Source organism: Mus musculus, chromosome 16 (assembly GCF_000001635.26).
Source record: "Mus musculus strain C57BL/6J chromosome 16, GRCm38.p6 C57BL/6J".
Classification (NCBI taxonomy): Eukaryota; Metazoa; Chordata; class Mammalia; order Rodentia; family Muridae; genus Mus; species Mus musculus.
In genome coordinates this window covers 89,829,068-89,842,412 of record NC_000082.6, presented here as the reverse complement: position 1 = coordinate 89,842,412, position 13,345 = coordinate 89,829,068, and the positions used below count along the sequence as shown (strand labels likewise).

Below are 13,345 nucleotides of genomic sequence, written 5' to 3'. Positions count from 1 at the left end.
TTGTTGATGTGTAGTGGTACAGGTCTTTCAAAAACAAACAAACAAACAAACGAACAAAACAACCCCTGCCCCCCATACACACAGACCTGCCTGCTGTCATACTTTCCTATATGGCTGTCTACACTCTGCTATCATTACTGATATCGTTAGACTGCTGTTCGATTAAGCAGTAAAGGAATTATCCCTTGAGCTCAGGAACTGGGGATCTGGCGAGTGCTATGTTAGGAGAGGTAAGGGTCATTGGAGCCCAGAGCCCACAGCTGCCATTTCCCTCTCACACTCTCCTGGCTCAGACTGTTATTTGTTGTCATTTCTCCAGAGCCAGGCCTGGGGCAGCTGTCACCGGAGATGAGCCTGTGGCTTTTTTGCAGGGGGGAAACGGAGGAAGCAGTGAATCAGGTCCTACTCAGTGACAGACAGTGACAGCTCTCAGCAAATCACAGAGTCACCTACTTACAAAGGTGTTGATGTGCGTGGACCTACTGTGTGCTGGAGCTTACATTTCCTGGTGAAATGTCAAGACCACTGCTCACATGTATTAGAGATCTTTCTCTGAATGCAGTGGTTAACCTTTTAAGTGTTTGGAAACCCCCAAAGCCCTCACAAGGCAGCTGGTATCATGTTCCCTCCTCATCTCCTGCTGTGGGCAAATATCATCGTCTCAAAACGCTCATTAGAGAATTGTGGCCTAATGAATAGAACCCAATTTTGTCTCTCTGGCCACTTCTGGTATACCTTCACGCCGTTTACTGTTTGACCCTCCCCCGCCCCCAACCAAACATATCAGGAAGCCTGGAGGACATCCTTAGTGGCAGAGAATTAATGTTTATAAAGGGCTTGATATGCAACAGAAGTGTGGCCTCCGTGACGAAAGCCATAATTGGTGGCACTGGCATAAACAAGCACCGGCCCTGCTTCTACTTAATGTCTGTCGAGTGGGAGTCAGCCAGTGAGAATCTAGAAAAGTGAGTTCCCACGCTCTGAGACTCTTGGTCTACGACTGAGTGATCTGAGGAACTTAGAAACAGGCACTTGGCACCAAAACACCCCACACGCCTCCATTTTCCTCAGGGGACGAATTATAAGATGTTCCACAAGGGCCTAAAGTTAGAGATAGCACAGAGCTAGCTCTATGCCCTGTTCGTTCTTTTTCTCTACACAGGCATACCAATCATAAAGTTCAATAATAAATAAAAAAATCCGTGTGTGCATTTAGCCTCTGTGTTCATCTGTGTACCATGTGCATGCCCGGTGCAACCGATTGGAGGCCTGAAGAGGGTACTGCAATTAGAGATGATTGTGAGCCACCATGTGCATACTGAGAACCGAACCTGGATCCTCTGGAAACGTAGCCAAGTGCTCTTAACCACTGAGCCGCCTCTCCAACCCCTGATAAAGTTTAACATGTCAGGTGGACACATTGAGAGACTAGCAGCAATGGGTCATTATAGAGAACAGTTGCAAGAATGTTTTACGATTAGAGTTGAGAATGGGGCATGATAGCCACAGAGGGTGAAGCTATCTACGGGCACGGGTACAGGCGCTGTGTGCTTCAGAGATGTTTGAGGGGCTCAGGTTGACACAAAGCTGTTTGGTTTGCCTCGGTTTGAGCTTTGGGGCCACCAGTACTTTCACGTAGCTCACACTCCATTGCTTGGCCGCACCAAACTGATGGAAGAGGTTCTCAGGGGTTGGGGGGCCCAACCACTTGGTGTCGGTCCCTGAGCCTCACTCTGGAAAACCCTGCTGCATGACGGTGACCTCAGCTAAGCCAGTGTTTGGGCTCTTGTCGGCAGCAGCGCATTGGCAGGAAAGAATAGTCCCTGTTGTAGTTACTTTTCTGGTTGCTGTTAGGAAATAACTCTGGCAAAAGCAACCCAAAGGGAAGAGGGATTTCAGCTCACAGCTTGAGGGTGTGGTCCATCATGGGAGAGGGGGTAGGGTGGGGGAGGGGAGTCCTGGCTGCAGGGGTCTGAGGAAGCTGGTGCAGTTTATTCCAAGTTAGGAAGCAGAGATGATCACATTCAGCCTCCTCCTCATGCCATTCGTAAGCTAAGCCCAGAGGACGCTGCCACCTCCCCACCCCCTTTAGTTTGGGTCTGCCAACTTTGATGAACTCAGTCATAGGCTTGTCTCTGAGGTGATTTTAGCTCTTGCTAAAAATCCTGGATGGTTCGATAGCCTCTGACCTTAGAAACTCCCTTGGCATCTCGTGCAGACCCAGCCAGTCCAAACCAGCCTGAGGTAGCTTTCCTTTATATGAGCCCACATATATGCAGGCTCTTAGTACACACTGACACAGGACATCTCAACAGTATCAAGTGCTGCTTTCTATTTTAGGGTGCAAAAGATGATCTAATAGCTCAACTGGCTGAATAAATTTTCAAACAGTAACAGATGGGCCGGGCGGTGGTAAGCCCATGCTCTTAATCCCAGAACACAAGAGGCAGAGGTAGGCGGATCTCCGAGTTCAAGGACAGCCAGGACTACACAGAGAAAGAACAAAATAAAACAGAAAGAGCAAACCCTTGGGAGTTTCTCTCTCCAGCCCACCCCTTAGGTGGCACTCAGGGCTTATTGTAGAGTTAGCTCAGGTTACACAATATTTAGACTAACCATTCCTATGCTGTCTCTGAGGGAAGTGTGCACAGGTCAACTCTAGCTTTCCCTTGTCCCAGGGTACTTCTGATGATATTTTAGCACTTAGTATTTTAGTAGTAGTTGTAGTCGTAGTATATACACATGCACCATATGGTATATGTAAAATATAGAATATACATTTAGTAAATACACTATTTACTAAAATACTTAGTATTTTAGCTGTGATGTCATCCTCATGGTGTGGAGTCTGTACTTACGCAGCTATTTTATCCCGGGCCTAGTTTTGAATTCTCCATTGCATATTATGTTGTGGATTTCCTTTGGCCATGGGTGTCAGTATGAGGGATTTCCTGGTAGTTCATCAAATCACCAGATGGTCTAGTCTCTTCCCATGGTCTTAATTACTTCCTTTTCTAGGTCCCTAGGCCACATATCACTCATAACACCTTCCTGCTCTTACAATGGCAGCCTCCTAATTGTTGGCTACCTTAGTTTGATATTGAATCCTTCTGCTCCTGTTGGCAATCATTTTGGCCTTTGTTAAAGTTCGCTGAGATTGGAGTGTTTCTGTTGCACTGAAAACCTTTGTTGAGTGGCCGTAAGAGCATCGCGTTCTTCGTTCAGCTAGAAGTAGTGTTTCCCTTTACACTTGTTGATGTAGGAGACAGTTACACAGATCTCAATGCCGTGCCTGTGTTGCACTGTGGTGCAGGCTCCGGGGAGAGGCTCCCCTCTCGGCCCTGTTGCTACACGTTAGTCCTGTGGGATACTGTGTAAAGTCCCGTCATCCTTGCATGGTCTTTGGAAAGGAAGTTGTGCCCATGGTCCTTTTGTTTACTCTGTTCTTGAGTGTTTCTCATGTCTCTGTCGTGTAGCCAAGTACCTGGTGCAGGATTTCACAGTTCCCTCCAGGGCTCAGGCTGATGGAGCTCCTGCCTCCCTCACTCCTTGGTTAGCAATCTTCCAGCACCAGGAACAGAAGGGAATCCCTGAAGGACCACTGCCGCCGATGGTTCTAGAGCAGCCTCTGGCTTGGTCTTCCAACTAAGCGAGCTGGTTCTCAGCGCCTCTCATTAGCAGCTGAATTGTCCCCAGCCCATAAGAATGAAAATCAAGTTAATATTATAGTGAAGATAAGAAGTTCTGTTTCCTATCTGAGAGAGTTACAGGACTTGGGGTGTTAGCAATGGCTGGTGGCCTTTCTTGCCCACACAGGTTACCTATGTTCTAGTACCATGAACTAAACAGAAACATTGCTTGAAAGGTCTCTGTGGCTCTCTTATAATAGTGCTCTCCCCTCTTCCCTCCTCCATTCCTTCTTTCCTCCCTCCCTCTCTTCCCCTCTCTGTCTCTCCTATTTTTTTTTAAGACAACAACATTTTCTTCTCCCCTCAGCATTGGTTAATTATTTAATATTCTGATAGTCACTAGAGTAGAGTAGGAAATCAGTTAACCACATTCCAGTATGAAATGGTATGTATAAAGTGAGTTTCAGAACGTGATAAGAAATTAAAGCAATGTCCATACCGCAGTATATCTGGGTGAATACACATCATACCCAGGGACCATATATCCTAAGATGTAGACTGGATGAGGAAAAAAAAAAAAATATATATATATATATGTGAGGAACCCTGATGAGTTAAACCGATTTGCCTGTTTTGTGCCGGGTAAGGAAGAGTGTGGGAAAAGCAAGCCCTTTACCAGGAAACAGGTGAGATGTACTAATGTCCTTTATTCCCCCTGGCAGGCTAGTTTGAAGGATGGAGATTAATGGACCTAGTGATATTTATTTTTATAAGTTGTTACTTTTAGAATGATCTAAAAATACATTTTTTTCCACCTGCTGTGTAAAAACAATCTGAACAACAGGAAAAAAAAATCCAAAGTGTACACACCAGGTACTTCCTGCTGTCAGCTAAACCTTCTGAGCTCTGAGCCCTGGCTTCTGTCTTGTGTTCTGTAGGGTTTTTGCTTTCTTCTGTGGATGAAGATGGCATTCGAAGGCTCTACGTGAACAGTGTCAAGGAAACCGGGTTAGCTTCCAAGAAAGGTAAGACTGGAGCTGGGGATGTTTGTTTTTGCCATTTTGTTTTGCTTTTTAGTTTTTGAGACAGGACCTTGATCTGTAGCCAAGGCTGTCTTGGAACTCCCGATGTGGCTCAGGCTGGACTTGAACTCTTAACTCTTTCTGCATCAGCCCCTAGTGTTAGGATCTACAGACCTGCCAACTCCCATCTCCCACCCCCTACCCCAGTGGCCCTTGTTTATCTCAGTTTCCCTTTTGAGAGACATGTTTTCAGAGGGGTTGTGCATAAAGGATTTGTTTCCTTCTGAAGGATTCCCGGGAAGTGGGTTTTACTTCACGAAGTTGGGTGTGTGACTCTGAGCCTGTATCCAAAGGGTTACTGTAAAGTTCTAACTAGAGTGGTTGCTTTTCATCCTCTGGGGAGCGCTGGGGCCTGAAGGAAGCAGAGCTTTGGTTATCAGCGCTCAGAGGCGTGCCTGAACCTGTAGCATCCTCAGAAGTGGCTTTTCCCCGAATGTGTCACTTCCTGGAGAGTCTGCAGAAGTTGAATTTCGATCCAGCCTCTTCTGTCAGCTCTCCCCTGTGCTATGTCTCGCCTGTCTCTTTTGGCCTTCCAAGAGCTTAGCATGCATTCCGGCTGCTTTTGAGCCCTGTGCTCCATCTTTGTATCCTCAGAGTCTCTCCTCAGCCTAGATAACTGTGTTCTGGGCCCTCCATATCCATAGGCTGTACATCTGTGGATTCTACCAACTGCACACTGAAAATCTGCCAGGTGATGGGGTGTTAAGAAAAAGCGTCCCCTTCGTCCCTGTCACCGCTCCCTAAGCAGTGTCACGTGGTCAGCCGTTTTCATAGCATCTATGTTGCTTTAGGTATTGCAGGCTACTCACCGATGATTTAAATACAGCTGTTCACAAATATGACTCCACTCTGTCAGTGGGTGTAGTTCTGAGGCCATCTTGGAATCCTTCTGCTGAGGGTACCAAGAGAAGATGGAACCCGTGCACCCCGTTAGCCATAGAATCCCTGTAACAGAATGAACGGTGTGGCTCAAATGCACAGAAATTTTCCCTCCCGTGGTTCAAGGGGCTGGAAGACCGAAGTTGAGGTGTTGAGAGGATCGATTCCTTTCAGAGCCTCGGGGAGGAATTTGTCAGCTGTCTCTTGGATCTGGTGGCTGCCAGCTATCCCCAGAGGTCCCTGGTTTGCAGCTGGTGTTCCTGTTTTTTTTTCCTTTGTACTCAACATGGCCATTTCTCTGTGTCCCTAACCTTTCTGTGGAGCCTTCTGAGGAGAGATCCCTTGCTTTAACACTTATCCTAAGTTTCCATGAGGTCTGTCTCCGGTTTATTTTGACTTATCATGTCTATATCATATAACGATTATTTCAATTATCTCCATGATATGTGCCTGGAGCTCTTGTTGAGAAAGGTTGCTTCCCGATGTTGTAGGTAGACACGATTGTTTTGTTTTGAAGGGGGCACTGTTCGGCTCATTATACTTACAAAAGCATGAAGCAGGTCAGTAAGGCTTAGAGACTACCTTCCTTTCATTCTTGGTATGGAATTTTTAGTTTCCTCGAGGCAATGGGAAAATAATACAGGTGCCTAGCACATCTCGTCAGCTGTACTTAGCTGTGGTTAACCAAGTCTGTTGTTAAGAGCTCTGAATGGACAAAGGATGCTGTTTTTTCCTGCCTCCATCACTGCAGTAGCTGAGCATAGTACTACCGGGTGTTTGGCAGCCTGTGAGTTCCCTGTGCGGGTCATTTCTCCCTGTGCTGTAACAGTCGGAGAATCACAATCTCCCTGAGGAGAGCCTCCTTTATGTTCCTTGGGTGTTTTCTATGCCTACAGGCAGGCTGGAGGCCAGAGCTTGTGGGGGTGCTTGGCTGCGGGGGGGGGGGGGGGGCTCATTCCCCTCCAGACCTGATGACTGATCTTTATCTCTGTCAGCAGGATGAGCGCGCTGTTGGTGAGGCCGGGGTGGGGGATCTTCTGGCATTAGTCACATCCTGTTTCTTTGACTCTGATGTCTCCAAGTCACTCTACACATGGCGGGCAGTGCCAGGATGAGGCACTCAGGGCACTAGATCCAGCAGTTAATGAAATCATACATCCCAGCACACCCCCTCCAGGGCTCGCTGCGGGCCACACATCCCATTTGTGTATCTGAGAACAACCAAAGCCCTTCCCCAGATTCTCTTCCCCAGATTCTCTGCTCCTCCAGTTTGGCTTGGGTCTGTTGTTCAGCCAGCCTTTGGTGCCTGTAATCTGTGAGATAGCTGCTTCTCCACACCCATCAAGTCCAAGTTCTTTGACCACCTGTTAGCGTGCAGAACGGAACTCTGACTGGCTTTTGGAACACGGCCTTGGTGCCTGCATCCTGGTTAAAATGGCCAGAATTTGTGGTTGAGAAGAGAGACCGGGGGAACGCTGCCTATGTGGACCTGGACATCTGTCGCATGAACACACACCCCTTCATTACCTTGGTCAGCCTGCCACACTGGGCTCTGGCTCTAAAGCACTGCATCTGGGTCTCTTGTTCCCACTCCTGCCCGTTGCTCTTCACACGCAGGCCACTTGTAGTTGGGTCTCACGTTGGCCGCTCTAGCAGAACTAGCAGGCCCCTTGTGCCTTTGTGTGCCTTTTGACCCTTCACACACACACCCTCATTAGGGTCCTGTTTGTTTTGGATGGTCATTCTCGATTGGGGATCACAAAAGAGCCATTTATCATTTATCCATGATATGTATTTTCACGATGGCCTCACAGGACATAGCCTGGATGAGAGAGACATATGTCATCTTACTCTAAACAGTTTGGATGCTACATATAGCTTTCTTTAAAAAAATTTTATTTGATTGTTTATTATTTATTATGTGTACAGCATTTTGCCTGCATATATGCCTGCATGCCAGAAGAGGGCACCAGGTCTTATAGATAATTATGAGCCACCATGTGGTTGCTGGGAATTGAACTCAGGACCTCTGGAAGAACAGTCAGTGCTCTTGACCTCTGAGCCATCTCTCCAGCTCCCCTAGATACAGTTTTCAGAGTCCGTTCTTATTTCCAGGGTCAGTTGAGGATGAATAACAATATGGAGAGCCGATGTCTGTTGAGTATTCTCAGGCTGCTCCATGTCCATTCAGTGTCTAGCCACACGGTTAGCTTCATTTTCTCTCTCTCTCTCTCTCTCTCTCTCTCTCTCTCTCTCTCTCTCTCTCTCTCTCTCACACACACACACACACACACACACACCATTTCTTGCATGAGAGGCTGAGGCTGGGGCTGACTCAGTAATGGCCAAGGGTCACAAAGCCGGGCCATGTCGCAGCTGTGACAGACAGGACTCGGTGAGGCGCTGGTAGCACAGTACTGCTGACGGCCCCTCTCTTCTTATTGCCCATCCCGAGAAGAACTCATCTGTGTCGTCTTCCCCGTGTTGCCATAACAAACTACTGGAAGCTGGGTGGCTTATAGCAGCAGCAGTTGATAATCTTGCTTCCCCCCTCCCCCCCCTTGCCCAGGGTTCTTTTGGAGAGAAACCTCTCTGGTCTCATCCAGTTTCTAAAGGTCCCATCCTTTTGTGGGTTTGTGGCTGTAACGCTGTTGGGCCTAGGGCCCAACAGACAGACTCCAACGTCTCCTGGTCCCAACAGCAAAGATCTTCCCTCTAGGGAAAATGGCACGCACACACTGCACATGCACATGTGCACACATGTATGCACCGAAACCAAACACCAACACTGCATATATTGTTTTGTTTTTTTTTTATTTTCTGTTTAAATATTATACTGCTCTATATTTTAACTCAAAAGTGAGTTGTTTAGGGCTAGAGGTTAAAGCTGCACTTTTCCCGAATCCTGGGGTCATAGGCAGGGGGAGTGATAACAACTGCATTGAATTCTGTAAATTGTCATCTCTGTACGAATTTGGGGGTGGTGGTGGAGACAAAAACAGCAGCCTAACTTCTAGTGATAGAAAGGAGCAACTTCCTGCATTTTAGTTCCGTAAAAATGATCAAGAGACACGCGTGTGTACAGTACGCTGTTGCCGGTGTTCCCAGAGACCAGCGTCTTGGAGAGTCAACCAGAATTGGCATTTAAAAAGGAAAATGGGCCGAGGCTTAGAACATGTTGAAGCAGTAGCGATTGTTGAGGTGATTCTCTGGGGTCAGAAGAGGAGGTCTGAAGCAGTGCTTCTCAACCCTGGGGGCTGCACAGCAGGTATCCGGCTCATCAGAGTCACCCGTTAGGATTCACAGCAATAGCAAAGTTACATTTATAAATAGCAAGGTGATAATTTTATGGTAGGGGTCAGCACAACATGGGGAGCTGTATTAAGGACTCAGAGCATTAGGAAGGCTGAGAACCAGGGCTCTAGAGTCTCCTCAAAACTGTGTGAGCACTGCAGCCTGCTCCCAGCAGCCCTGGGGCTGTGAGACTCCTAGCAGGAGAGGAGCCGGGCAGGCCCCTCCTGACAGAACTTCTAAGTTGTTATGCTCTGCTCTGTGTGACATTAAAACTTTCCCATCATGCGTTGGCAGGCCTGAAGGCGGGGGATGAGATTCTCGAGATCAATAATCGTGCTGCTGGTACCCTGAACTCATCTATGCTCAAAGATTTCCTCTCACAGCCCTCCCTGGGCCTCCTGGTGAGGACCTACCCTGAGCCAGAGGGAGGCGTGGAGCTGCTGGAGAACCCTCCGCACCGAGTGGACGGCCCTGTGGACCTTGGCGAGAGCCCCCTCGCCTTCCTCACCAGCAACCCAGGTATGCTGTGCCCAGGGCTGCGCTTCACCCATCCATGCCTGGGGAGGTACCGCAGTCTGCCCACTTCAGGGCTCGTTCCTGCAAACCCGGGAAGGTCCTAGTGAGTGAAGCTGGTAGCTGGCTCTGTGCTTCCTGTTGGCACTTCAAAGGGAGAGAGAAGGTATTTTTTGTTGTGGAATGACTGTTTTGCTACAGGTCTGCTGGTCCCACTCAGAAAAACTTTGTTTCTTCTGCTCTCTCGCTCATTGTCATCTTGGAGAGAGGTGAGTGTTGGCCACCATTTCATGGTTGTGGACAGAGATGGGATCGCATCAGATCCTGGCATGCTGAATCGTACTTTAGCCTTCTCCGTCTCGCTCCCCGGAGTCTGCCCCGCCTTGCTCCTTTTCCTCGGTGAGAGAAGTTGGATGCTTTGTGAGGAAACTTGTCCAGCAGGCATTTGGTTAACTTGGCTCCCTGAACATGAACTGGGTCAGTGGGAAACCCTGCCCACCCTGACCCATCCACTACCCCTCCCGAGTTTCTTCCCTGCGCCTTCTGGTGTTCATTCTGATGGAAGCAGTTGGGTGCCTTCGTAGCCTTCCTGGGATCCCCACAGAAGTTAGTGCCCACCTATAACGCCAGCTCTATGACCCGCCGTGCGTGTCTGTGGGCAGCAGCTGTAGTATGCTATTTGTTTTGCTGGGTTGGATTCTAAGTTGTTCTGACAGGCTCTCACTTTGTAGCCTGGTCTGGCTTGGAACCCCTTGAATAGCCTAGGTTGGTCTCGAACCTGAGATTTCCCTGCCTCAGCTTTCTCAGTGCTGGGTGAGAGGACAATGTCTCCATGCCTGGCTCGGCTCATGTGATCCTTGCCTTCCTTGCCTCTCTGTGTGTGTGTGTGTGTCTGTCTGTCTGTCTGTCTCTCCGACTTGTGTGTCTGTTTTCTGAGAACGGGTGTCTTTTCTTCATCCTTGCCTTCCACTTCTTTGGACGTAGCTTCCCATACAGGTGACGGGAGCGAGTGAGTGGGCCGAGGGGCTGTGTGGTCTGTGCTAGGATCTGGGTTGACTTGCTAGTCTTGGTTTCAGAATTATCTTCCTCCCCCTGTTTTCAGAAGCGTGAGGCAGTGGGGGTGTCTCATGTGAGCAGGGCGGCAGTGGTGGTGGGTCTCTGGTGTCAGTGTCTGCCTTGGGTGTCATTCATTGCCATTGTCAGGTTATATTCTGCAGCTTTGCTGTTTAAGCAAGAAGCCCTGTGATCACTCACAGTTTTGTTTAGTGGCTCTTGGAAGAGTTTGATAATTTGAAGATTCAGAAACTCGATTGATTGTGCTTAGTTACCGCTGACCTCTAGGACTGCCCTCTTATAGTGGCCCTCACACTTCAAAAGCTTGGTGAATGCCAAGGAAAGGGAATTAAAACCATGGAGGCCAAGCCGGGCGTGGTGATGCATGCCTTTAATCCCAGCACTTGGGAGGCAGAGGCAGGCGGATTTCTTAGTTCAAGGCCAGCCTGGTCTACAGAGTGAGTTCCAGGACAGCCAGGGCTATACAGAGAAACCCTGTCTTGAAAAACCAAGGGGGAAAAAAAAAAAACATGGAGGCAGTCCGTCCTCTCAGATGGCCACAAGGTGGCACTTGTAATCAGGGTTAGGGAAACAACCCGCTGCCTCTATTCTGAGAGCAAATGAACCACTTGAAGTGCGATTCGATTGTTTAAGGATTTCGTGAGCAGGCACACAAGGTAAGCCTGTGTGGCCGTGTTTGAACGGGCTATCAGTGTCATTTCTGTTGTGTATAGATACAAATTCATAACTGCAATATTGTAATCCACACACAGAAATCGGGTCACCCCGCCTGATTTTAAGAAACTCGGATCCCCCTGTTCACGTCTTGGCTTGGATTCTCTCCCCATCGCAGCAGCAGATTGAATGGTGATGGGGACTCCAGGTCTGCAAAGCCAGAGAGGACCACGCTCTGGCTCCTTAGAGATAGAGCTGTACGTCTTTGTTTAACTCCGACTCTCACACAAATGGCTCCCTTATTTACTGTTGATGTCTATTCCCTACTGAAAAGACCATTTATATATGTACAGATTATTTCCAGGAGTGTCTCTGAGGGGTTGTTTACTTTTGAAACTGTGTAGCCCACATTAGCCAATAATCACTAAGTATCCTAGTTAGCCTCCTCCCCTATTTGGAAACCTTCTGCCTCAGCCTGTTGAATACTGAGATACAGTAAACGAGACGCAATTGTTTTTAGTGAGAGGCGTTCTTGCCTGTGTGAGTCTGTTTTAGAAGAATCTGGGCGTATTCTGTGTATATACTAATCTCCTTGCCTTTGATGGAGCCTTGAACACGGCACTGGCTTTCCTGTAACCCCCCATAGACCAGGCACCTGTGGAGGCTCCGTGCCGAACCTACTGAACTGAGCCTGGTCCAGAGCAGCAGAGCTTCAACTTTGGCGTCTTCTCGAGGAGACGTATCCTCTCCTTTGTGAGACGTATCCTCTCCTTTGTTTTTCCTAACCAACGGCTGTGACTTGGGGCTCCGCCTTCTGAGTGCTTCCGCTTCCTGATCCTCACTTAACAGAGGAAGATGATAAGGAAATCGAGGAAACAGGATGTGATATCCAGCCAGCCTGCCCCACAGCAAGGCAGAGATAACACACACACAGCAGATGACCGCACTGAGCACAGAGCGGGGTCGGACAATGGGTAGGCTGGACTCCAGCCTTGGGCTAAATTTAGAAGTAACTAAAAATAAGAGCCATCCGGAGTAACACGTCTGGGGTTTATTGCTGAGGTGTCTTTAAGACGGTCATACTGAATATTTGGTGACCCAGACACGAGACCCAAGTAGGGAGCAAGAACACCCCAGGGACTCTGAGGCCCACGTGAGCCCCGATACTGACTGACTGCCTTGCATGCAGGCTTGACTAGGCCTCCCCCGAGAGCCGTGACTGAAGGTTGTGATTCTCTTTCAAGCCATGGTTATTTTTGAACCTTTTTCTCATATAGGAGCTTGAACCCTGTAGGTAGGAACATCGGACTGATGGTTAAAAATAGGCCTTGGATCAGGTTCTTGGGAACTGTGTTCATTTTGATGTTAGCCCGTTGGCCCTATGGGTCCCGATTCAGCACTCTGTGCACCGTGTCCTCGTTACAAAGTGGAGACAAGAGGACACTGCCATCTTGCTAGGTCTGTGCGATGGTTAAACGAACGAGTCAACAAAATGTTTGCACTAATGGTGAGTATACTAGAAACCGTTTCCATCCTAAGCCAACCGCTGTCACCGAGCCCACGGGAACTGTCTGACTGATAACCAGTCCCTGCTCCTCCCTGCCTGCTCTTCCAGTTCCACCAGCAGCAAGTGGCTTTGTGAATGTCCCCGTGCTTACAGTTTCTGGGTGGCGAGGAGTTCTGTGTTCCTGAGCACAGAGGCCCCCGGGAGCCCTTTGCACAGCTCTGAGTCCCTCAGTCTCTTGTGTGAGTGATTCCCATACGTATCTAGAGTTGGATCCCCATAGCCCACCAACCAACTCTCCCTGTTCGTAGACTCGTTTTTCTGTCCTGGGTTCTAGTGACAAGCAGAGCCTGATACCATTTCAGGATCCACGTCATTGACATTTTTTATGTTGGAAATCTGTTAACTGACCACGGTGTACATTTTCTCCTTACTTTGTCTTCCCATTGCCTTGAAAGCCCAGGTCTGCACTCCAGCGTATTCTAAGCCCTAGTTCCAGTCTGTGGTCATTTGTGGTCCATAGTTCTGACCGAAGTCCCCCTGTTCCTCCCTTCATTCTTCTTTCCCAAGCACATGTTTATGAACACACCAGGAAGGGAGCCGGGACAGAACACAAGGGTAGGTCCCTCAGTGCGTGTGATTCTGGGAGGATCTGTGTTGTGAAGGGGAGGCAGCTATGAGAACCGGAAAGGGATGCTTGGATAGAGTTTCCAAGA

The 13,345-nt window shown here is 48.6% G+C and overlaps 1 protein-coding gene across 10 annotated transcripts in view; it reads left to right on the top strand.

Annotated features, from left to right (window-relative positions):
* Positions 1 to 13,345, top strand: part of Tiam1 (T cell lymphoma invasion and metastasis 1) — a 358,490-nt gene that overhangs the window by 303,188 nt on the left and 41,957 nt on the right. For all 10 annotated transcript variants that reach the window (XM_011246112.3, XM_006522978.4, XM_017316936.2 and 7 more), the window contains 2 exons: positions 4,568 to 4,654; positions 9,179 to 9,403. In XM_011246112.3, the coding sequence (XP_011244414.1) occupies positions 4,568 to 4,654; positions 9,179 to 9,403 (312 nt within the window). The remainder of the gene's footprint in view (positions 1 to 4,567; positions 4,655 to 9,178; positions 9,404 to 13,345) is intronic.